At 45.3% G+C, this 26,636-nt stretch overlaps 1 protein-coding gene across 5 annotated transcripts in view; it reads right to left on the bottom strand.

Moving 5' to 3' along the window:
• Positions 1–26,636, bottom strand: part of PLCG2 (phospholipase C gamma 2) — a 237,264-nt gene that overhangs the window by 135,915 nt on the left and 74,713 nt on the right. For all 5 annotated transcript variants that reach the window (XM_082269676.1, XM_082269679.1, XM_082269680.1 and 2 more), the window contains exon 3: positions 6,925–7,068. In XM_082269676.1, coding sequence (XP_082125802.1) covers positions 6,925–7,068 — 144 coding nt within the window. The remainder of the gene's footprint in view (positions 1–6,924; positions 7,069–26,636) is intronic.

The following is a 26,636-nucleotide window of genomic DNA, read 5'->3' as shown; positions in this document are numbered from 1 at the left end:
CCTTCCCGCCCGCAGACCCTCACAACCTCAGCTCAGGGTTGTTGGGAAGAGGCCCTTGTCCCCATTACCATGGCGACAAGGTGCTTTGGGGCCCCCTTGTTAAAGGAGGCTTCCAGATTAAGATAACCTCCCCGCCCGCAGACCCCCACAACCTCAGCCCAGGGTTGTGGAGAAGAGGCCCTTGTCCCCCATTAACATGGCGACAAGGTGCTTTGGGGCCCCCTTGTTAAAGGAGGCTTCCAGATTAAGATAACCTCCCCGCCCGCAGACCCCCACAACCTCAGCCCAGGGTTGTGGGTAAGAGGCCCTTGTCCCCATTAACATGGGGACAGGGTGCTTTGGGGTGTGGGGGCCCCCTTGTTAAAGGAGGCTTCCAGATTCCGATAACCTTCCCGCCCGCAGACCCTCACAACCTCAGCCCAGGGTTGTGGGTAAGAGGCCCTTGTCCCCATTACCATGGCGACAAGGTGCTTTGGGGCCCCCTTGTTAAAGGAGGCTTCCAGATTAAGATAACCTCCCTGGCGGCAGACCCTCACAACCTCAGCCCAGGGTTGTGGAGAAGAGGCAATGGGGACAAGGTGCTTTGGGGTGTGGGGGCCCCCTTGTTAAAGGAGGCTTCCAGATTCCGATAACCTCCCCGCACGCAGACCCTCACAACCTCAGCTCAGGGTTGTGGAGAAGAGGCCCTTGTCCCCATTAACATGGGGACAAGGTGATTTGGGGTGTGGGGGCCCCCTTGTTAAAGGAGGCTTCCAGATTCCGATAACCTCCCCGCCTGCAGACCCTCATAACCTCAGCCCAGGGTTGTGAAGAAGACGCCCTTGTCCCCATTAACATGGGGACAAGGTGAGCAGAGGTAGAGCCCCCCCTGCCCCAAAGCTACACCCCCATGTTGAGGGCATGTGACCTGGTATGGTTGGGGGGGGGGGCTCACTCGCTCTTCACCCTTCCTTTCCTGACCTGCCGGGCTGCATGCTGGGATAAGGGCCTGGTATGAATTTTGAGGGGGACCCCATGGCATTTTTTAAGTTTTAGCGTGGGTTTCCCTCCAAATCCAAAGGGCCTAGTACAGATTGGGAGGGGGGGGGGGGGCCCACGCCATTTTTTTTTTTGCTGGAAATTCTTTTTTTACATTCAGTTCTCCGCTTACAGCTGATTACTCATCAGTTGCTAAGGTTGTGGCAGCCAGCTTCCCATCTTGCTCCTTAGCAACCAGCTATATACAGTGTGTTTACCCACTTAAGGACCGGGCCTATTTCTGACACTTTTTTGCTAGAAAACTACTTAGAACCCCCAAACATTATATATATTTTTTTAGCAAAGACTATGGAAAATAAAATGGCGGTCATTGCAATATTTTTTGTCACGCGGTATTTGCGCATCGATCTTTCAAACTTAATTTTTTTTTGGAAAAAATACATTTGACTGAATCTAAAAAAAACGAAAGAGTAAAGTTAGCCCAACTTTTTTGTATATTGTGAAAGATGATGTCACGCCAAGTAAATAGATACCTAATATGTTTCGGTTTAAAATTTAAAATTGCGCACACTTGTGGAATGGCGACAAACTACGGTACTTAAAAAATCTTTTAACTTTTAATTTTTAACAGTTACCAGTTTAGAATTACAGAGGAGGTCTTTTTTAAGAAGTATTCCTCTCCCTCTGACGATTGCTGCAATACCTCACATGTGTGATTTGAACAGCGTTTTCATTCGCGGGAGCGACTTACATATGTGTTTTCTTTCCTGCGACAGGGGTGCCTTAATTTTTTTTTTTTCTATTTATTTTATTTTATTTTTTATTTTTAACACTGTTTTAAAAAAAAAAAAAAAACCTGATCACTTTAAATATGCAGTGACAGGTACTCTTTGGGGAAGGATCGGGGGGGAATGTGACAGTAATCGGCAGTGACAGGTACTCTTTATGGAGGGATCGGGGGGAATGTGACAGTAATAGGAGTGACAGGTACTCTTTATGGAGGGATCGGGGGGGAATGTGACAGTAATAGGAGTGACAGGTACTCTTTATGGAGGGATCGGGGGGAATGTGACAGTAATAGGAGTGACAGGTACTCTTTATGGAGGGATCGGGGGGAATGTGACAGTAGTAGGAGTGACAGGTACTCTTTATGGAGGGATCGGGGGGAATGTGACAGTAATAGGCAGTGACAGGTACTCTTTATGGAGGGATCGGGGGGAATGTGACAGTAATAGGAGTGACAGGTACTCTTTATGGAGGGATCGGGGGGAATGTGACAGTAATAGGCAGTGACAGGTACTCTTTATGGAGGGATCGGGGGGAATGTGACAGTAATAGGAGTGACAGGTACTCTTTATGGAGGGATCAGGGGAATGTGACAGTAATAGGCAGTGACAGGTACTCTTTATGGAGGGATCGGGGGGAATGTGACAATAATAGGCAGTGACAGGTACTCTTTATGGAGGGATCGGGGGGGAATGTGACAATAATAGGCAGTGACAGGTACTCTTTATGGAGGGATCGGGGGGGAATGTGACAATAATAGCAGTGACAGGTACTCTTTATGGAGGGATCGGGGGGGAATGAGACAGTAATAGGAGTGACAGGTACTCTTTATGGAGGGATCGGGGGGGATGTGACAGTAATAGGAGTGACAGGTACTCTTTATGGAGGGATGGGGGGGAATGTGACAGTAATAGGCAGTGACAGGTACTCTTTATGGAGGGATCGGGGGGGATGTGACAGTAATAGGAGTGACAGGTACTCTTTATGGAGGGATCGGGGGGGAAATGTGACAGTAATAGCAGTGACAGGTACTCTTTATGGAGGGATGGGGGGGAATGTGACAGTAATAGGCAGTGACAGGTACTCTTTATGGAGGGATCGGGGGGAATGTGACAATAATAGACAGTGACAGGTACTCTTTATGGAGGGATCGGGGGGGAATGTGACAATAATAGGCAGTGACAGGTACTCTTTATGGAGGGATCGGGGGGAATGCGACAGTAATAGGCAGTGACAGGTACTCTTTATGGAGGGATCGGGGGGGGGGATGTGACAGTAATAGGCAGTGACAGGTACTCTTTATGGAGGGATCGGGAGGAATGTGACAGTAATAGGCAGTGACAGGTACTCTTTATGGAGGGATCGGGGGGAATGTGACAGTAATAGGAGTGACAGGTACTCTTTATGGAGGGATCGGGGGGAATGTGACAGTAATAGGCAGTGACAGGTACTCTTTATGGAGGGATCGGGGGAATGTGACAGTAATAGGCAGTGACAGGTACTCTTTATGGAGGGATCGGGGGGAATGTGACAATAATAGGCAGTGACAGGTACTCTTTATGGAGGGATCGGGGGGGAATGTGACAATAATAGCAGTGACAGGTACTCTTTATGGAGGGATCGGGGGTGAATGAGACAGTAATAGGAGTGACAGGTACTCTTTATGGAGGGATGGGGGGGAATGTGACAGTAATAGGCAGTGACAGGTACTCTTTATGGAGGGATCGGGGGGGATGTGACAGTAATAGGAGTGACAGGTACTCTTTATGGAGGGATGGGGGGGAATGTGACAGTAATAGGCAGTGACAGGTACTCTTTATGGAGGGATCGGGGGGAAGGTGACAGTAATAGCAGTGACAGGTACTCTTTATGGAGGGATCGGGGGGGAATGAGACAGTAATAGGCAGTGACAGGTACTCTTTATGGAGGGATCGGGGGGGATGTGACAGTAATAGGAGTGACAGGTACTCTTTATGGAGGGATGGGGGGGAATGTGACAGTAATAGGCAGTGACAGGTACTCTTTATGGAGGGATCAGGGGGGATGTGACAGTAATAGGAGTGACAGGTACTCTTTATGGAGGGATGGGGGGGAATGTGACAGTAATAGGCAGTGACAGGTACTCTTTATGGAGGGATCGGGGGGAATGTGACAATAATAGACAGTGACAGGTACTCTTTATGGAGGGATCGGGGGGGAATGTGACAATAATAGGCAGTGACAGGTACTCTTTATGGAGGGATCGGGGGGAATGCGACAGTAATAGGCAGTGACAGGTACTCTTTATGGAGGGATCGGGGAGAATGTGACAGTAATAGGCAGTGACAGGTACTCTTTATGGAGGGATCGGGGGGAATGTGACAGTAATAGCAGTGACGGGTACTCTTTATGGAGGGATCGGGGGGGAGTGTGACAGTAATAGGAGTGACAGGTACTCTTTATGGAGGGATCGGGGGGAATGTGACAGTAATAGGCAGTGACAAGTACTCTTTATGGAGGGATCGGGGAGAATGTGACAGTAATAGGCAGTGACAGGTACTCTTTATGGAGGGATCGGGGGGAATGTGACAGTAATAGCAGTGACGGGTACTCTTTATGGAGGGATCGGGGGGAGTGTGACAGTAATAGGAGTGACAGGTACTCTTTATGGAGGGATCGGGGGGAATGTGACAGTAATAGCAGTGACAGGTACTCTTTATGGAGGGATCGGGGGGAATGTGACAGTAATAGGCAGTGACAGGTACTCTTTATGGAGGGATCGGGGGAATGTGACAGTAATAGGCAGTGACAGGTACTCTTTATGGAGGGATCGGGGGAATGTGACAGTAATAGGCAGTGACAGGTACTCTTTATGGAGGGATCGGGGGAATGTGACAGTAATAGGCAGTGACAGGTACTCTTTATGGAGGGATCGGGGGGAATGTGACAATAATAGGCAGTGACAGGTACTCTTTATGGAGGGATCGGGGGGGAATGTGACAATAATAGCAGTGACAGGTACTCTTTATGGAGGGATCGGGGGTGAATGAGACAGTAATAGGAGTGACAGGTACTCTTTATGGAGGGATGGGGGGGAATGTGACAGTAATAGGCAGTGACAGGTACTCTTTATGGAGGGATCGGGGGGGATGTGACAGTAATAGGAGTGACAGGTACTCTTTATGGAGGGATGGGGGGGAATGTGACAGTAATAGGAGTGACAGGTACTCTTTATGGAGGGATCGGGGGGAATGTGACAGTAATAGGCAGTGACAAGTACTCTTTATGGAGGGATCGGGGAGAATGTGACAGTAATAGGCAGTGACAGGTACTCTTTATGGAGGGATCGGGGGGAATGTGACAGTAATAGCAGTGACGGGTACTCTTTATGGAGGGATCGGGGGGAGTGTGACAGTAATAGGAGTGACAGGTACTCTTTATGGAGGGATCGGGGGGAATGTGACAGTAATAGCAGTGACAGGTACTCTTTATGGAGGGATCGGGGGGAATGTGACAGTAATAGGCAGTGACAGGTACTCTTTATGGAGGGATCGGGGGGAATGTGACAGTAATAGGCAGTGACAGGTACTCTTTATGGAGGGATCGGGGGGAATGTGACAGTAATAAGCAGTGACAGGTACTCTTTATGGAGGGATCGGGGGGTCTCAAAGACACCAAACCCCTCCACTGCACTTCAATGTATTCAAAATGCTGAAATCTGCATTTTTTAATACTGACAGTTTTTTTAAATTGGTGCCATCGACAGCCGAGCAAACCGGAAGTGACGTTGTGATGTCGCCTCCCAAGTACTACTACGGAGACCCGATCAAAGCCGAATCTTGCTTTGTTCGGGACTCCAACCAGCCGGAGGATGTGCCGGCTGGTTGCTCGGGTCTCCCGGTGGGATTGGATACCCGGGCAAAGCCGCGTAGGGCGGTGGAAGGGGGGGGGGTCCCCTCCCGCTCATTGGGATAACAGCCGAGTGGCTGCTGAGCTGCATCGGTTATTATCTCTAGAAAGCCAACCGCCGGCTCTAAAGAACGGTACCGGGGTGATGCCTGCAGCTGCAGATCATCCCGCTACAACCACTTCTTCAAGCCAACGTACAGGGACAGGTACAGAGACAGGAACAGGTATAGGTACAGGGACAAGACATGTACAGGAACAGGTATAGGTACAGGGACAGGTACAGGGACAGGGATAGGTACATGTACAGGGACAGGAACAGGTATAGGTACAGGGACAAGACAGGTACAGGAACAGGTATAGGTACAGGGACAGGTACAGGGACAGGGATAGCTACATGTACAGGGACAGGAACAGTAACAGGTATAGGTACAGGGACAGGAATAGGTACATGTACAGGGACAGGGACAGGGACAGGAACAGATACAGGAACAGGTACAGGGACAGGAACAGATACAGGAACAGGGACAGGGATAGGGACAGGGACAAGACAGGTACAGGAACAAGTATAGGTACATGTACTGGTACAGAGACAGGAACAGGTATAGGTACAGGGACAGGGATAGGTACATGTACAGGGACAGGAACAGGAACAGGTACAGGGACAGGGACAGGAACAGATACAGGAACAGGGATAGGGATAGGGACAGGGACAAGACAGATACAGGAACAAGTATAGGTACATGTACAGGTACAGGAACAGGTATAGGTACATGAACAGGGACTGGTACAGGGACAGGGACAGGTACAGGGACAGGGACAGGTACAGGTAAGCCGGTTTGCTGGAAGTGGATAAAGAAAAAAAAAACACCAATTGAATAAAACGGCATGCAAAAACTTATCGAAAACGCGGGTTTAAAAATGCAAAACCCACTGGAAAAATGCATCAAGCACAGCCCGCATAGATGTGAACCTAGACTTAAGCGCAGCATGCTGCAGTTTTTCCCCTGACCGTTTATGTCATTTTTAACCACAGTATTATAAAAAAAAAAAATGGCTTAGAAATGGACACTATTTTCTAAACAGAATAGAAAACACACCAGTGCCTCCATAAATGGACGGGATCCAATCAGAGTCACAATGTACAGACCCAATCAGAGTGGCTCTGTACCTTGTGATTGCTGAAAACGCTGATTGTGGTACACATTTTACATTTGGCAATAGGGGTCCGGGGGGTCCCTCTGCCGCTGGAGTGATGGGGGGGGTCCGTCTTACCTTCTAAACTTAACGTGTTCAACACAAACTGGCTTCCATAGAAGATGGTGAAGCAGCAATCCTCCTTCAGGCGGGAGGCTTTTCCTCGCTCAAAGTCCCTGCAGTTCTTGCCCTGGCGAATTTCCTTAATTTCTGAGAGGTCCACTGCAAGAAAACACATCACATAAAACTAAATATTTGGTTATTCCAAAAAAAAAAAAAAAAAAAGTTAAAAACAAGTTAAAACTTGTTATGTAATTGACATTGGTAAGTATTGTGAAATAATGGTGTATACTGCGCTACCCTATGTAATAGGATTTACTTATAATAAACGACTGGTAAGTGATTTGTGTTCAAGTGAATAAATAAATAAATGAATGAATACTGCTGTGCTATAATTAATATGCTTACTATAAACAATGTAAATTAGCAAATATCAAAAAACCTCTAAAGTGCACGTGCAAACATGTAAACAATAATGGTGATAAATTTATAAAGTGCTGGTGCTTAATTGATAATAATTTTCCAATAAACTCATATCATATGTAATACATTAACAGCAAAAAAGTTTTCCAAGCATGTATCCAGTGAAGAAAGGGTCCATAAAGTGAAAAAAACAAGTAGGGAAGTGCAAAAAAGAAGAAGGTGCTCAAAAAGAGTCTCTTGTGATGAAATAAAATAATTATTTATTCTATCTCGGGGAGTTTTTTTCTTGTACTTGAGAATTACCATACCCAAAACAACTAAGCACAGATCATGAACTTAGTGAATTGCTTCCGGTTCATAGACTAAGACAAAAGGGGTTAACAGGACGGGTTAATTAGCGGAAATGAGCAAATGGTCCGGCATATAACCAAGCTGAAACGCAACGTGCGCACCACTTCCGAAGACGTCACATTCTGACGAAACGCGTCAAGTTGGCACGCACGTTGCCTCGCTCCGAGATTGTAGCTGGACCGCACGCCGGAACCCTCACTTCCGGGTACGGCGCACACTAGCGGAGTTAAACCAGCGTCCTGTTGCACTACAGCCGCGAGGCAATACAGGATCTCATGAGCGGTAATCTTTTTAGCCATACTCGAGTGTTTTCTTTGGTCGAGTTTTTTGCTGTGTCACGCATGTTTTTACCTGGAGTGTTTTTATTTGGAGAATTCAAGTTTTAGCTGCAGTGTCGGTTTTTGGGGGTTTTATGGACTATTTTTACGGATGATTTTATGAAGATTGATGTGTTCTTAAGATATTTTGAATAAAGGTTTGTAACCTTCTACACTATGAGGAGTCTCTCTTCCTTCTTCCTTCTCATGCTGAAAGCACATCCGTACCCATAACGAGATCGCCCATCCGTCCATCCACATCAAAGGAGCAGCAGTTTAAGCGCTTTAGATTCTTACTGGTGTACGCCATAAGAATCCACATCGTCTGGTAAGTGGGCTACCTTACCTTTTGGCACAGAGTGTTAGCAATCAAGGCTCGCACGATCCCCATTTCATCACAAGAGACTCTTTTTGAGCACCTTCTTCTTTTTTGCACTTCCCTACTTGTTTTTTTCACTTTATGGACCCTTTCTTCACTGGATACATGCTTGGAAAACTTTTTTGCTGTTAATGTATTACATATGATATGAGTTTATTGGAAAATTATTATCAATTAAGCACCAGCACTTTATAAATTTATCACCATTATTGTTTACATGTTTGCACGTGCACTTTAGAGGTTTTTTGATATTTGCTAATTTACATTGTTTATAGTAAGCATATTAATTATAGCACAGCAGTATTCATTCATTTATTTATTTATTCACTTGAACACAAATCACTTACCAGTCGTTTATTATAAGTAAATCCTATTACATAGGGTAGCGCAGTATACACCATTATTTCACAATTTCCAGATCATTATCTCATAGTAGATAGTGACCTTCTTACTTGCTGCTTCCCAATTTATCAATTAATTAATTACATTTTCACTACACCTAGGCGCGAGTATATCATTTACACTATTGGTAAGTATTGCTCTGGGGGCGCTCGGGGGGGGGGGGGGATTGTAGGAGTGCTGGCGGGGGACTTCAGAAGAGGAGGATCTGGGCTTCTCTGTGTGAAACCATTACACAGAGCAGGTAAGCAGTGACGCGACAATGTCACCTGAGGCCAGGGCAAATATGCCAAACTGCACCCCCCCCCCCCCCATTATATATCAGCAAAAATCCCCTCCAAAAAAAAATTGTGCACCAATCTGCATGATTACCCCCTAAATATACTGTAAATTCCCCCTCCTCCCAGTACAAACTTCCCTTCTGCTGAACTCCCCCTCCCAGTACAAATTGTTGCCCCCTCCATCCCTCCAGCACAAATTTCCTGCACCCACAAAGAAAAATCACCTCTTCTAGAACAAATGCTCCACCCCTCAAACTTTCCCTCTGAGTACACATTCTCTCCTTCCCACTCCAAATCCCCCACCTATCACAAATACCCCCCCCCCCCCCCATTCCCTCTCCTAGCACAAACACACCCCAATCATCCCTACAAGCACAAACCCCCTCCAAAAAAATGTCTCCTCCTAGCACAAATTCCCCCTCCCCTCTACCATATCACCTCTTGTAGCACAAACCCTCAAATCCCCCCTCCTGGCAAAAGTCCTCTTCTCCCACCCCCCCACCTCACATGATACCACAGAGCCCAGGGCAGCCGACCCTCCTGCCCACCCCTTGTCCCAGCCCTGCAAGTAAGTATAAAATGTTTGTTATTTAAAAATAAATTGCCTTTAGAACCCCTTTAAAGAGGAGCTCCGGGCTTCTCCAGAAAAAAATAGAAGTCAGCAGCTACAATTCCTGTACAAATCCAGTGCTGTATCCTGGCCTAGGCCGGCAAGGCCCAGGCCTAGGGCAACACTTTGCAGGGGGACGGCAAAAAAGTCACCCAGCCTCCACCTGAGACTCTACTGGCCACTGGTTGCTAGAGCCGCCTGGCATCTAGTGACCAGTGACGTCACGGCCTTTTGGAGCTTTGCATACATATATAAGCTTTCTATGCTGTCTGAATTGGCCCTGGTATATGTATGAATGTGAGTTAGGGGACCTTAGATTGTAAGCCTGAGGACAGGGACTGATGTGAATGTACAATATATACAATATATGTAAAGTGCTGGGTAAGTTGTTGGCACTGTATACAGTAGGTACCTATAATAAATAAATATAGAGCTGCAGTCATTTGCGTCTTTTCTATCCGCCTGGAGTTCAGCTTTAACCATGGAAAACCGCCGCTTGTTCCCAACCAACCAGCTGGCTAATAGCGGCGTCTCTCGGGGTGTATGGTACGTGCTTCTACATGATAAGAAGTTTACAAGAACGGCGAGGAAGTGGTTTTCCACCACACATAATGGGCAGTCACAATGCTCTTCCTGTTTCTGACAGGACCCCCCCTCCCCCCCCCCACGCCGCCAACAGGAAGTACTTCAGCCGGACGCCGTGTGGGCCACACAGGCCTGGGAAATGAACAGCCGTGAGCCGAGGTTTTAACACCAGACAAGCACCTAAGTGCGCCGGTATCGTCCAACCACAGTACACGGCACGTTTCTGCTGATTAATACAAATAAATGTGAATTCAAACACTTGACCTCCAGAAGATTTACCCCCCCCCCCCCCCACTTTAATGACCAGTCCATTTTTTTGCGATACGGCACTGCGTTACTTTAACTGACAATTGCGCGGTTGTGTGACGCTGTACCCAAAAAAAATTGATGTCCTTTTTTCCCACATTTAGAGCTTTCTTTTGGTGATATTTGATCACCTCTGTGTTTTTTTTTTTTGTTGTTGTTGTGCTAAAAACACCAAAAAAAAAAAAACAATACTTTTTACTTTCTGCTATAAAACACATCCAATAAAAAACATTGAAAAAATGGAATTTCTTTATAACCAGTTGCCGACCGACTCCTGTATATTTACTGCGGCAGGCTGGCTCTTACAGGCAAAACGACGTAGAGCTACGTCGCGTGCCTGGGAGGAACTAGGGGGCGAGCTCCCACCCCCGATCGTCAGCGGGGGGAAGCCAATGCACGGGTCAGGCAGCTCTGATTGCCGCCTGACACCCGTGATCGCTCCCTGCAGAGAGAGAAGGACGGTCAGATGTTGTAAACACAGCTGACCATTCTTCTCCCTGGAATGATCACAGAGCTCCTGTGACCCTTCTATATAGGAACACAGGTGTCTATGGTCATTTCACAAGCCACACCCCCATACAGTTAGAATCACTCCCCTTGGGTCACATTTAACCCCTTGATCACCTATACTGTTAACCCACTGCCAGTGTCATTTTTTATTTTGCTCTGAAGACGTCACGCACTCTGACGAAACGCGCGTCAGGTGGAACGCACGCTGCGCGCTCTGGGAGCCTGGTGGAACGCAAGCCGGTAGTTACCGCTCTCCACTCATAGGCACCATTCTCAGCAGGCGCAACTTTTACATTTTATACTTTTTGTACTGTGCGATTAGCTCTATTCAATAAAGGCTACTTTTTAATGGTACTGCACTATCTGGAGCACTTTATTTTTTCCCAAAACGGACCCTGAGGATCGATATCCAGGTGAGGGAGTCCGGACCACGGAGGGACTACAAGGCCCAGCAGATACCTCTTTTCAGGCCCAGGAGGCCATAAAGCCCTGAAGGTCTTTTTGCCATATGGTAGTTAAAGTGGAGTTCCACCCTATTTTTATACTTACCTCCATCTTCTCGCTCCGGGTCACCTGAAAAAGAAATGGATAATCGCATATTTTTTTTTTTTTTTACTTACCTCGTAGCGAAGAAAAAATACTTACCTTACTTCCTTCTTCCTCCTTCCTCGGCCGCGGCCCGTCGTCACTTCCTGGCTCTGCAATGATTCCTGGGAGCTGAACGTCATAGCTCCCAAGAATCATTGCGCCTGCACCGGCCCCGACGTCAGTTCCGGGTCGCGCACGTCATCCCCCTTCTAAACAGCTTCTGGGCATGCCCAGAAGCTGTAGAGGGATGACGCGCGCGACCCGGAAGTGACGTCGGGGCCGGCGCAGAGCATCGTGGGACCAAAGAAGGCGGAAGAAGACGCCGAAGGGGATCTCGCTGGCTTCAAGCTGCCCACATCTGAGATGGCAGCACTGGACAAGACGTTTGCAAGGTAAGTATTTGTCCTAACAGGTAAGTGCAACCCGGGACAGATCAGAGGCTAGCCATTTTGGAATGTACTAGCCCTGACTGTCCCGGGGGTATTAAAAAAAAAAAAATCCAGGGTGGAACTCCGCTTTAAGACCCACTACATCTGGTGAGTGCATACCCCCCTTTAATCCATACCTATCACGCCCAAGTACCCGCAGTTGGACTACTGGAGGATTCGCACCAAGCACCTGCACTTTATTTATTTGGCGCCGATTTTATACATGCACGAAAGTCACTTATGAACTTTGCATTTTGGACATTCCTTGCCACAACTTTCCTTATTTATTTACTGGCACTAATATGCACTTTATAACTAAATAGTATCTACTGTGCACAACATGTACAAATTTTTCTTGTGACTATTATTGTGGAATTTATTTTTGTGTAGATATATTTTATTATATTTATTGTGCAGAATATTTAACACATCCGCTTGCTATACACACTATTTTATACATACTATTTTTTGATGATTTATATTGTATATCTTAATCAGTGTTGGGGTAGTTACTCAAAAAATGTAACTAGTTACTTCTGTAAATTGTTTTTTTGTATACAAACTTTTATTGAAAGGAAACAGAAGATGGTGGTACAAAGAGAATTGGTACAATAATATGACAAAAATTGTTACTTCTGTAAATTGTAAGGAGATTACTTTACTAGTTACTGCATTTGAAAAGTAACTTCACTACTTATTACTTTACTTTCCTCTTTCTTAATTGACGGTGTAGAAGAAGATCCATGACACTCTTTCTGCATAGAGTTTATTGTATAAACACAGGCTTTGGGAAACATGAGAACAAAACCTGAAAAAACAGAATAAAACATAAAGTGCAACAAAAAGTCATAAACTTCATCCCTCTCTATTCTCCGAAATAACGATTGTATCGCACGGCTTGGGTAATGCAGGAAAGCGCGTTCCTATAGCCTAGTAAAGTAGTGTAGTTACCTCCTATAGCCTAGTAAAGTAGTGTAGTTACCTCCTATAGTCTAGTAAAGTAGTGTAGTTACCTCCTATAGCCTAGTAAAGTAGTGTAGTTACCTCCTATAGCCTAGTAAAGTAGTGTAGATACCTCCTATAGCCTAGTAAAGTAGTGTAGTTACCTCCTATAGTCTAGTAAAGTAGTGTAGTTACCTCCTATAGCCTAGTAAAGTAGTGTAGTTACCTCCTATAGTCTAGTAAAGTAGTGTAGTTACCTCCTATAGCCTAGTAAAGTAGTGTAGTTACCTCCTATAGTCTAGTAAAGTAGTGTAGTTACCTCCTATAGCCTAGTAAAGTAGTGTAGTTACCTCCTATAGCCTAGTAAAGTAGTGTAGATACCTCCTATAGCCTAGTAAAGTAGTGTAGTTACCTCCTATAGCCTAGTAAAGTAGTGTAGTTACCTCCTATAGCCTAGTAAAGTAGTGTAGTTACCTCCTATAGTCTAGTAAAGTAGTGTAGTTACCTCCTATAGCCTAGTAAAGTAGTGTAGTTACCTCCTATAGCCTAGTAAAGTAGTGTAGATACCTCCTATAGCCTAGTAAAGTAGTGTAGTTACCTCCTATAGCCTAGTAAAGTAGTGTAGATACCTTCTATAGCCTAGTAAAGTAGTGTAGATACCTCCTATAGCCTAGTAAAGTAGTGTAGATACCTCCTATAGCCTAGTAAAGTAGTGTAGTTACCTCCTATAGCCTAGTAAAGTAGTGTAGTTACCTCCTATAGTCTAGTAAAGTAGTGTAGATACCTCCTATAGCCTAGTAAAGTAGTGTAGTTACCTCCTATAGCCTAGTAAAGTAGTGTAGATACCTCCTATAGCCTAGTAAAGTAGTGTAGTTCCCTCCTATAGCCTAGTAAAGTAGTGTAGTTACCTCCTATAGCCTAGTAAAGTAGTGTAGATACCTCCTATAGCCTAGTAAAGTAGTGTAGTTCCCTCCTATAGCCTAGTAAAGTAGTGTAGTTACCTCCTATATCCTAGTAAAGTAGTGTAGTTCCCTCCTATAGCCTAGTAAAGTAGTGTAGTTACCTCCTATAGCCTAGTAAAGTATTGTAGTTACCTCCTATAGCCTAGTAAAGTAGTGTAGATACCTCCTATAGCCTAGTAAAGTAGTGTAGTTCCCTCCTATAGCCTAGTAAAGTAGTGTAGTTACCTCCTATATCCTAGTAAAGTAGTGTAGTTCCCTCCTATAGCCTAGTAAAGTAGTGTAGTTACCTCCTATAGCCTAGTAAAGTAGTGTAGATACCTCCTATAGCCTAGTAAAGTAGTGTAGTTCCCTCCTATAGCCTAGTAAAGTAGTGTAGTTACCTCCTATATCCTAGTAAAGTAGTGTAGATACCTCCTATAGCCTAGTAAAGTAGTGTAGATACCTTCTATAGCCTAGTAAAGTAGTGTAGTTACCTCCTATATCCTAGTAAAGTAGTGTAGTTACCTCCTATATCCTAGTAAAGTAGTGTAGATACCTCCTATAGCCTAGTAAAGTAGTGTAGTTACCTCCTATAGTCTAGTAAAGTAGTGTAGTTACCTCCTATAGCCTAGTAAAGTAGTGTAGTTACCTCCTATAGCCTAGTAAAGTAGTGTAGATACCTCCTATAGCCTAGTAAAGTAGTGTAGTTACCAATATTAGTATTGTACCTAGTTACGTTACTTCGTTACCAAAAAAAGTAATGTAGTTACTGTAATCCGTTACTTTGTAACTAGTTACCCCCAACACTGATCTTAATATTAGCAAGCGCTATATAAATCCCACTATTGGGGGTTTTCTTCTTTCAATACTTTTCACTCTATTGCAGCTGCTATCACTCCTAACCCACCCCATTTCACCCCCTCACAATAGGACCACCATAGGCGCGAAGGATATACACCTTTTTGGGGTTTATAACTCTCTCATTTTTTATTTTATTTTATTTTTTATTTTTTTTGTTGGTTGAACCAAATGTGTCTTTTTTCAACCTGACTAACTATGTAACTATTACAGTAACAGTGCATATTTTTAGCACTGATTACTGTAGTAATGTCACTGGTCCCCCCAAAAGTGACACGCGGGGGAAGCTAGGAGGCGGCAGTGGGGAAGCCTTCTATATAGGATCACATGTCTCTATGGTTATTTCAGAAGCCACGCCCCCCCACAGTTGGAATCACTTCCCTAGGCTCACTTTAACCCATTGATCGCCCATAATGTTAACCCCTTTCCTGCCAGTGTCATTATTAAAGTAAGGGCTCTTTCACACAGGATGTCCATCAGACGGACTCTGCTTTTCTCAGCGGGGGATCGATTCGCCGATCCCCCGCTGAGCAGGAGAATGACAGCTGTTCTCCGCGCTGTGTGCGGAGACACAGCTGTCAGAGCCCCATACATCTCTATGGGGGAATCGGATGGGAACGGACCGTCGGTTCTCATCCGATCCCATCCGATGGACGGATGGAAAATAGGGTTTCCATCCGTCCAGATTTGACCGATCGGATGTCAGCGGACATGTCTCCGCTGACATCCGATGCCCCATAGAGATGCATGGGGGGACCGTTCAGATCCTCCAAAAAAACGTACAGGCGGATCTGAACGGTCCGCCTGTGTGAAAGGGGCCTAACAGTGCATATTTTTAGCACTGATTACTGTAGTAATGTCACTGGTCTCCCCAAAAGTGTCAAAAATGTCAGTTAGGGGTTCGATCTGTCCGCCGCAATGTCGCAGTCCCGCAAAAAAAACGGACAGGCGGATCTGAACGGTCCGCCTGTGTGAAAGGGGCCTAACAGTGCATATTTTTAGCACTGATTACTGTATTAATGTCACTGGTCTCCCCAAAAGTGTCAAAAATGTCAGTTAGGGGTTCGATCTGTCCACCGCAATGTCGCAGTCCCGCAAAAAAAAAATCGCAGATTGCCCCCATTACTAGTAAAAAAAAAACATTAAAAATGACATAAAACTTTCCCGTAGTTAGTAGACGCGATAACTTTTGCGCAAACCAATCAAAATACGCTTATTGCGATTTTGTTTTTACCAAAAATATGTAGCAGAAAACGAATTGGCCTAAAATGTTTAAAAATTTAGATTTTTAATTTTTTTTTTTGAGAAGGTTATATAGCATTATGTGAAAAATATTGTTTGTTTTTTTTTTTCAAAATTGTCGCTCTTTTTTTGTTTATAGCGCAAAAAATAAAAATCGCAGAGGTGATCAAATACCACCAAAAGAAAGCTCTATTTGTGGTAAAAAAGGATTTCAATTTTAATTGGGTACAGCGTGGCACGACCGCGCAATTGTCCGTTAATTAACGCAGTGCCGAATCACAAAATAGGGCCTAGTCATTAAGGGGGCAAATCCTTCCAGTCTTAAAGTGGATACAATTAGGCCAATATTAATTCTGCAACACATTTTTGGAAAAAAAAAAAAAAAAGAAAAAAATCCCAAAAAGCGTACATTAATTGGTTTGAGGAAAAGATTTACCATCTACAAACTGTGGGATATACAATTTTTTAAATTTATTTATTTATTTTTATACTAGTAATGGCGGCGATCAGCGACTTATAGCGGGGCTGCAATATTGCAGCGGACAGTTGGACGCTAACTGACACTTTTGACACTTTGTGGCGACCAGTGACACTAATACAGTGATCAGTGCTAAAAATATGCACTGTTACTGGGGTTCTAAGTAATTTTCTAGCAAAAAAATACAGATTTTAACTTGTAAACAACAAATGTCAGAAATAGGCCTGGCCTTAAGTGGTTAAACACGAGCGCCAGGGAAAAAAAATAAAAATACTTTTCCTATCGCGGTGGATTCCCCTTTTAAAACTAACGGACATCAACCCGACTTCTGAGGAGAGCGGTAAAATAAAATGTTTTTTTTTTTTTTTTTCTTTTTGCGGCGAGTGTAGCGGCACTGGATTATGGCTATTATTTGTGTATTTCTCATTTCTCCTGACAGCGACAGACAAAAGGATTCGGCTGTGGGGGAAAATAACATCAAAGGGTTTTCTTTGACACCGAAGAAGTAGATTTGAGGATGCATTAGGATAAATGTAAAAAAAAAAAAAGGGCACCAAACCTAGACGAGAAACCTCGGACGGAAGCTGGAATTCTCTGGCAGATGCACACAAAAAAAAAATTATTTGCAGTCAAGTCGAATAAGCATTGGTACAGATCTGAGTAAGCGGCACTTTCTCGTCGGTCCGTCTTTAACCACTTTCGGAACAGAAGATTTTCCCCCTTAATGACCAGGCCATTTTCTTGTGATTCGGCACTGCGTTATTTTAACGGACAATAATAAAATTGATGTCTTTTTTTCCCACAAACAGAGATTTCTTTTGGTGGTATTTGATCACCTCTGCGATTTTTATTTTTTGCGCTATAAACAAAAAAAGAGCGGCAATTCTAAAAAAAAGAAAAACAATATTTTTCTCATTCTGCTATATAACATTACCAAAAAGAAAAGTAAAAATCGAAATATTTTAACATTTTAGGCCAATTGGTAAAAAAAAAAAATCGCAATAAGCGTATTTTAATTGGTTTGCGCAAAAGTTATCGCCTCTACAAACTACGGGAAAGATTTATGTCATTTTTATTGTTTTCTTTTATTTTTATTGAGAATGCTATAAAACATTCCCAATAAAAAAAAAATGTAAAAATCGAATTTTTTCATCATTTTGTTTTCTGCTACATATTTTTGGTAAATAAAAATCCCAATAAGCGTATTTTGATTGGTTTGCGCAAAAGTTATCGCCTCTACAAACTACGGGAAAGATTTATGTCATTTTTATTGTTTTTTTTTATTTTTATTGGGAATGCTATAAAACAATTCACAATAAAAAAAAAATGTAAAAATCTAATTTTTTTCATAATTTTGGGCCAATTTGTATTCTGCTACATATTTTTGGTACAAAAAATCCCAATAAGCGAATTTTGATTGGTTTGCGCAAAAGTTATCGCCTCTACAAACTACGGGAAAGATTTATGTCATTTATGTCGTTATGTTATTTTTTACTTGTAATGGCGGCGATCTGTGATTTTTAGCGCAACTGTGACATTACGGCGGACAGATCAGACACCTGACTGACATTTTTGACACTTTTGGGGTTACCAGTGACATTACTACAGTAATCAGTGCTATACATATGCACTGTTACTGTAAAATTACACTGGCAGTGAAGGGGTTAACTTTTTTTTTGAGAGGGAGGGGCTGTGTGTGTCCCTAGGAGCGTGATTCTAACTGATTGGCTGTGGCTTGAGGTGTAGGAACAATGATCAACGGTCCTACATAGTAGAACCGTATGATCACCATTCTTACACAGGGGAGAATGACAGGGGGCTGTGTTTACATCAGCCGCCTGCCTTTCTCCTGCTCTAACGGACGATCGCGAGTGACCGGCGGACATCAGGTCCGCCGGGCACACGCGCGGGGGGGTCCGTGACCGCACGGGATTGGGAGCGCGCCTCCGGCGGCGCACGCTCGCTCCCTAGACCCTCACAGGCTAGCGACGAGGGGCTGACTGCCGACGTAAATCGTCCTGCGGCGGTCGGCAAGCGGTTAATGACCAGGCCATTTTTTGTTATTCGGCACTGCGTTATTTTAATGGACAATTGTGCGGTCGTGCGACGCTGTACCCAAATAAAATTGATGTTCTTTTTTTCCCACAAACAGAGCTTTCTTTTGGTGGTATTTGATCACCTGTGCGATTTTTATTTTTTGCGCTATAAACAAAAAAAAAAGCAAAAATTCTAAAAAAAAAAAGCAATATTTTTCACATTCTGCTATATAATTTTCCCGAAAAGAAAAGTAAAAATCAAAATATTTTAACATTTTAGGCCAATTGGTAAAAAAAATCACAATAAGCGTATTTTGATTGGTTTGCGCAAAAGTTATCGCCTCTACAAACTACGGGAAAGATTTATGTCATTTTTATTGATTTTTTTATTTTTATTGGAAATGCTATAAAACAATTCCCAATAAAAAAAAAAAATTAAAAATCAAAATTTTTCATCATTTTGTTTTCTGCTACATATTTTTGGTAAAAAAAAATCCAAATAAGCATATTTGGATTGGTTTGCACAAAAGTTGTCACGTCTACAAACTAGGGGAAAGATTTATGTCATTTATGTCGTTATGTTATTTTTTACTAGTAATGGCGGCGATCTGCGATTTTTAGCACAACTGCGACATTGCGGCGGACAGATCGGACCCCCGACTGACATTTTTGACACTTTTGGGGGGACCAGTGACATTACTACAGTAATCAGTGCTAAAAATATGCACTGTTACTGTACTAATGACACTGGCAGTGAAGGGGTTAACACTGTGGGTGATCAAAGGGTTAAATGTGTCCATAGGAGGTGCTTTCTAACTGTGCGGGGGGATGGGCTTGCTGCAATAACACAGAGACCTGTGTTCCTAATTAGGAGGAATCCTCCCACCCCCTCCCAAACCTGACGTGCCAACCAACTGCCGAGTTAAAAATTAAACAGAACGGCTAAGAGAGGACAGATTTGCATCGGGTATTATGAACAGAGTCATGTCAGCGTCTCTCCGGAGATACCTGGAGGCGAGGAGATGGACCTTACACCTCTGAGTCATGAAGCCATGAGTTGAGGTCATCTCAGTAAAATGAATAACGTGATCTCACTGATACCGCGGCTAAACCTGCTTGGCTGCTGTGTCATACAGCGTGCAGACTTAAAGGGTAACTCCACTTTGTGGGAAAAAAGAAGAGCAAAAAAAAAAAAATAATAATAATACTAATCTAGCATATACAATCGCTGAACAAATCATATTGTAATAGAAATCCCCTTTCCTTTTCAATCTGTAATGCTGTAGTTTCCTGTAAAATCCAATATGGCCGCATGGAGGCGCTCTGTACACAGAGCGCCCCCCAGAAATGTAATTTCCTGCTTGTGTGATTGGCTCACAGAAGTCTACACTAAGATACAAGTCACATTTTGGGCATCCAATCCATCTTCATCAGGAATGGGTGCAACATAGTCATAGACTGATGGGAAGGGTCCTTCTGTATCGGCAGTTTTAGAGGAAGGGTTCCGCTGCACCGGTACAAAGGGGCCCTTCCACTCAGTTTCTGTCTACGTTGTAACAACTATTCTCCTAGAATCCAAAAATGTTTGGGGGGGTCTGTTGGTGGCAATACCGTAACCTGGTGGAGGTCAGGGTAACTGCCCCGTTTTTTAATCGTTGGCACGAGTTTGCACTGCTGGTTATTGTATGCAGACAGCCAGCACCTGCGGGTGTCTGAATATCCAACCACTGACTGCATCCGATTGCAGGCAGATGCTGTTCAGCCAAGAATTTTTCACAAGGCTCCTTGCCTGGACACAGGGGCTGACTGGCAAATTTCGGCCCAGGGGGCAAGTTACAAACCAGAGACGCATGCTGCAGCAACTCAGCCCCCCTCCCACTCTCTCTCTTCCCCGCCTCCCCTTGACCCCCATTCCAGGTTGAAGCTCCGCTCCGGGTACTCTCTACTCACCGGCCAAATCCGGGTTCCCGACCTGGCCAGCAGGGGGCAGTTGGGGGGAGCTGGGACAGCTCGGTCGGGGCTGCCTGGGGAGGAGAGTCTCCAGTGGGACATGTAAGCGGCCTCTGCTCAGACACAGTTTACACCATCCATGCTGGGGGGGGCTGCGCTCGGTCCTTGTCTTCTTCCCGCACTCAGTAGGTCAGCAGTGGGGACTTTTTACTTCTCTTCACCAGGAATACTTTAGGCATGTCTTTGGCAGAAGCGGTGCAGCCTTTTTGCAGGGCATCAGAGTGGCCCGGGGGGCAATTGCCCCCCTGCCCCCTGGCCCAGTCCTCCCCTGCCTGGACATGACTACTCCCTCGCCTGTTGCCTGCTGCCTGCTGCCTGCTGCTACCCATCCCTAGACATGACTACTCCCTCGTCTGCTGCCTGCTGCTACCCCTCCCTAGACATGACTACTCCCTCGCCTGCTGCCTGCTGCTACCCCTGCCTAGACATGACTATTCCCTCGTCTGCTGCCTGCTGCTACCCCTGCCTAGACATTACTACTCCCTCATCTGCTGCCTGCTGCCACCCCTGCCTGGACATGACTACTCCCTCGTCTGCTGCCTGCTGCCACCCCTGTCTGGACATGACTACTCCCTTGCCAGCTTCCTGCTGCTACCCCTGCCTAGACATGACTACTCCCTCGCCTGCTGCTACCCCTGCCTGGACATGACTACTCCCCCGCCTGCTGCTACCCCTCCCTAGACATGACTACTCCCTTGCCTGCTGCCTGCTGCTACCCCTCCCTAGATATGACTACTCCCTCATCTGCTGCCTGCTGCTACCCCTCCCTAGATATGACTACTCCCTCGTCTGCTGCCTGCTGCCACCCCTGCCTGGACATGACTACTCCCTTGCCTGCTGCTCCCCCTGTCTGGACATGACTACTCCCTTGCCAGCTTCCTGCTGCTACCCCTGCCTAGATATGACTACTCCCTCTCCTGCTGCTACCCCTGCCTGGACCTGACTAATCCCTTGACCTGTCTGAACCTGATTTATCTCTCCACTGCTGCCTGCCTTGACCCCCTCCCTGGGCCTGACTAATCCCTACTTGCCTCTACCCAACTCAACAAAAGTGCTCCCTCGCCTGCATCTGCCTCGACTGACTGCCACCTCCCCTGCTGCGTGCCTGGAATTATTGCTACCTCCCTGCCGCTTGCCCTGGACCTGACTAATCCTTCGTTTGTCTCCTATCTCAAAGCAACTGAACCTGATTTATCCCTCCCCTGCGCCTGCCTCGACCTGTCTAAGCCCTCCCCTGCCTCAATATCTCACTCAAAGTTTGTTGAGCCGGGTGGTGTTGACAGCTCAACCTTTGGCTGATTCCTTTTGATTCGAGCTATGTTTGGCAGGCCTTACCCTTTCATGACCTAGTTTTGTACCATGCATACAGAAGAGGAGAATGCATTAAGGCCTCATGCACATGGACATACTTAGGCATTAGATTGGCCTAGTTTTCCTGTGGCCTGGGGTGTACAACTGGTCAGAGAAATGAGTTGCTGTACACCCCTCTAGGCATTTTGCTTTACCCGCACATGCATGTACGGTGTAATTTCCCCATTGTTACACTTCTGCATTTGGTACCATATGTTGTATGCATGTTTAGGGATAGAGAAGAGTCAGGATCCATATCTAAACCTGCAACCTCTGCTTCATCTGGCAGTATCTCTTTTTGCTGAGCCTTCTGAGATGCTGCACAGCTCCTTGGACAAATTCCTTTGAAATCTTGTCTTGAACCTTGTTTCTGATGAACCTTGAACTCCATGCTCCTCCTATGAACTTCTTTATTTAAATCATGTCTCTCCACTTCCTCTTTGCCAGATTATTGTGATCTTCCCAACTGATATCTTGCTCTTATCACTCCTGCTGCTGATCGTATCTTTGCTATCACTTGTTAACGGCCTTTGGTTTTTTCCCGCGACTACACTTTCGCTTGATCCCAACCTGCAAACACTTGTTACTGACCTTTGGCTTGTTCCTTGACTACATTTCTGCTCGACCTTAACCTGCAACTACTTGCTATCAACATTTGGCTTGTTCCTCAATGATACCTCTGCTTGAGGTACCTGCAACCACTTGTTACAAACCTTTGGCTTGTTCCTCGACACCACTTCTGCTTGATCCCAACCTGCAGCCACTTGTTACAGACCTTTGGCTTGTTCTTCAACTACGCTTCCGCTTTATCCCAACCTGCAACCACTTGTTACCAACCTTTGGCTTGTTCCTCAACTACGCTTCCGCTTGACCTTAACCTGCAACCACTTGTTACCAACCTTTTGGCTTGTTCCTGAACTATGCTTCCGCTTGATCCCAACCTGCAACCACTTTTTACTGACCTTTGGGTTTTGTTCCTGAACTATGCTTCCGCTTAATCCCAACCTGCAACAACTTTTTACTGACCCTTGGGTTGTTCCTTGACTACACTTCAGCTTGAATCTAACCTGCAACAACTTGTGACCAACCTTTGACTTGTTTACTGACTATGTTTCTGCTATATATGCTGCTGGACCATGGATTGTTCACCTCCTGGTGGGCGATCCGGAGTACCATGACCTGGTGCTAACACGCAGCTCCTACCTTTAGGAGCTCTGGTGAACAAGTTAGTGCTTAGACCCCGCACCTCAGGTGAGCCCGTGTCATCCACTGGGTTGAGTTGCTTATATATCTGCTTATCCTGCTGGTCGGTGGGAGCTTCTCTACTGCTGTAGCTAACTGCCTCTGAACCTGACCCCTGACTATGACAAATTGGCACTAACACAAGTACAGGGTGGCACAGGCATTCACTTCTATTACAGCCTGTACACACCACCTTCTGCTCCCCAACCACAAGCCAACTTTCACGCAAGACATATTTTATGCCTAAATATGTCCGTGTTCATGAGGTCTAAAAGTGTAAAGGCAGGGTATAAATCCAACACATCAAGCCCCCCACCCACTCCCCCACCATAACAGTGTAGTACTACCCCTGTAGGCAGGGCGGCTGTTAGAAATCACGGTACCCTGTACAACCTACCTGACAGGGCACTCCCGAAAATATCAAATCACTAAAATGTAAAAGATCGCAATTGTATGCTTTGCAGCCATGGCAAAAATTAGAGCCTCACTACAGCCGCCTAATGACACCTGTTTTTTTTTTTTTTTACTTTTTTAAATTGCTGAATGGCAATTTTACATTGCGAGACCGCATTGCAACGGTGAGCCAATTGAATTGAACTCAATTGGGAGTTTGACAGGTGGTGCTGTCTGTTAAAACTCTGCAGCCTGCGTTAAAAATGCTGCAGCTCTGAAGTAAAGTATTGCAGCCATTGCATGTATACAGCCCTGTCTAACTATATGACAGCCAGCATCTGTAGAAGGGGCATGACCGAAAAAGGTTCCGCCGACCAACTCCTGATCAGTCCTTTCAGCCAATGGCTAAAAGAGCGCTGACCGGAGTGTTCTGGCATGGGGGGGGGGGGGGGGGTATATGGTCCCCTTGTCAGAACACAATTAACCAGCAGGGGAGATTGCTGTACTAACATTGGATTTTTAGTACAGCAGCTCCGATCTGAGGTCTCAGGTTTTTTTGTTCAGCCCGTGGCATTAGGCCGCATTCAAATGATGTTTCCTGAATGTCTGACAAAGTGCACAGTGCGCAGTGTATTTTGGAAATGTGTTGCAAATGCGCAAAGTGCTTGGGGTGCCATTAATTATTATTATTATTAATGGCACCCCAAATGCAATTAGCAGACCTGTGTTTTGTCATGAGGCAAAGCTGCATGTGCAAGTGTATCCGGAAATTATTCACAGCGCTTCACTTTTTCCACATTTTGTTATGTTACAGCCTTATTCCAAAATGGATTAAATTCATTATTTTCCTCAAAATTCTACAAACCATCCCCCATAATGACAACGTGAGAGAAGTTTGTTTGAAATCTTTGAAAATATATTAAAAATAAAAAATCCCATGTACATAAAAATTCACACCCTTTGCCATGACACTCAAAATTAAACTTAGGTGCATCCTTGAGATGTTTCTACAACTTGATTGAAGTCCACCAATGGTATATTCAGTTGGTTGGACATGATTTGGAAAGGCACACACCTGTCTACTTAAGGTCCCACAGTTAACAGTGCATGTCAGAGCACCAACCGAGCCATGAAGTCCAAGGAATTGTCTGAAGTCCTATGAGACAGGATTGTATGGAGGCACAGATCGGGGGAAGGGTACAGAAACATTTCTGCAGCATTGAAGGTCCCAATGAGCACAGTGGCCTCCATCATCTATAATGGAAGAAGTTTGGAACCACCAGGACTCTTCCTAGAGCGGGCCACCTGGCCAAACTGAGCGATCGGGGAGAAGGGCCTTAGTCAGGTGACCAAGAACCCGATGGTCACTCTGACAGAGCTCCAGCATTTCTCTGTGGAGAGAGGAGAACCTTCCAGAAGAACAACCATCTCTGCAGCACTCCACCAATCAGGCCTGTATGGGAGTGGCCAGATGGAAGCCACTCCTCAGTAAAAGGCACATGACAGCCAACCTGGAGTTTGACAAAAGGCACCCGAAGGACTCTCAGACCATGAGAAACAAAATTCTCTGCTCTGATGAAACAAAGATTGAACTCTTTGGCCTGATTGGCAAGCGTCATGTCTGGAGGAAACCAGGCACCGCTCATCACCTGGCCAATACCCTCACTACAGTGAAGCATGGTGGTGGCAGCATCATGCTGTGGGGATGTTTTTCAGCGGCAGGAACTGGGAGACTAGTCAGGATGGAGGGAAAGATGAATGCAGCAATGCTCAGAGACATCATTGATGAAAACCTCCTCCAGAGCTCTCTGAACCTCAGACTGGGGTGAAGGTTCATCTTCCAACAGGACAACGACCCTAAGCACACAGCCAAGACAATAAAGGAGTGGCTACGGGACAACTCTGTGAATGTCCTTCAGTGGCCCAGCCAGAGCCCAGACTTGAACCCGATGGAACATCTCTGGAGAGATCTGAAGATGGCTGTGCACCGACACTCCCCATCCAACCTGATGGAGCTTGAGAGGTCCTGCAAAGAAGAATGGGAGAAACTGCCCAAAAATAGGAGTGCCAAGCTTGTAGCATCATACTCAAAAAGACTTGAGGCTGTAATTGGTACCAAAGGAGCGTCACCAAAGTATTGGGCAAAGGGTGTGAATACTTATGTACATGGGATTTTTTTATTTTTTTATTTTTAATAAATTTGCAAAGACTTCAAACAAACTTCTTTCCCGTTGTCATTATGGGGGATTGTTTGCAGAATTTTGAGGAAAATAATTAACCTTAATGACCAGGCCATTTTTTACGATTTAGCACTGCATTAATTTAACTGACAATTGCGCGGTCATTTAATGCTGTACCCAAATAAAATCAATGTCCTTTTTTTCCCCACAAATAGAGCTTTCTTTTGGTGGTATTTGATCACCACAGTGATTTTTATTTTTTGCACTATAAATAAAAAAAATTTCTAGCAACCATACCTCCTCAATCAACCCTACCAGTACACAAGGCACACATTCTCTTCCCCATCACCCCTCCCAACACAAATCCCCCCAAAGCACCACTCCTAGCACATCTCCTCAAATTTGCCCTCCTAGAACAGTTGTTACCCCCTGCGGCAACCAAATTCACCTCTCTCCAAATTCCCCGTGGTGCCCCCCCCCCCACCTCATATAATACCGTAGTACCCAGGGCAGCCGTTCCTCCTGCCCACCCCTTGTCCCAGCCCTGATCCTGTAATCCTCACAGGGCCGGTGCTTCCACTAGGCAAACTAGGCGGCCGCCTAGGGCGCAGCCATGGCCAGTGTTACATTCCTCTCCTGTCCCCTCCTCATCCCCTGTGGATGTCACCTCTAGAGAGGGGGGCACTTTGTATATGAAGAGGTGTGTACTGTTAAAGGGGGGCAGTGTGTATATGAAGGGGGTGTAGGGTTAAAGGAGGGCAGTATGTATATGAAGGGGGTGTAGGGTGTATAGGAAGAGGGGTGTAGGGTTAAAGGGGGCCATGTGTATATGAAGGGGGGTGTAGGGTTAAAGGGGGGCAGTATGTATATGAAGGGGGTGT

This window comes from Pelophylax lessonae (genome assembly GCF_965119305.1).
Source record: "Pelophylax lessonae genome assembly, chromosome: 10".
NCBI lineage: Eukaryota > Metazoa > Chordata > Amphibia > Anura > Ranidae > Pelophylax > Pelophylax lessonae.
This window is presented reverse-complemented; position numbering and strand designations above follow the sequence as displayed.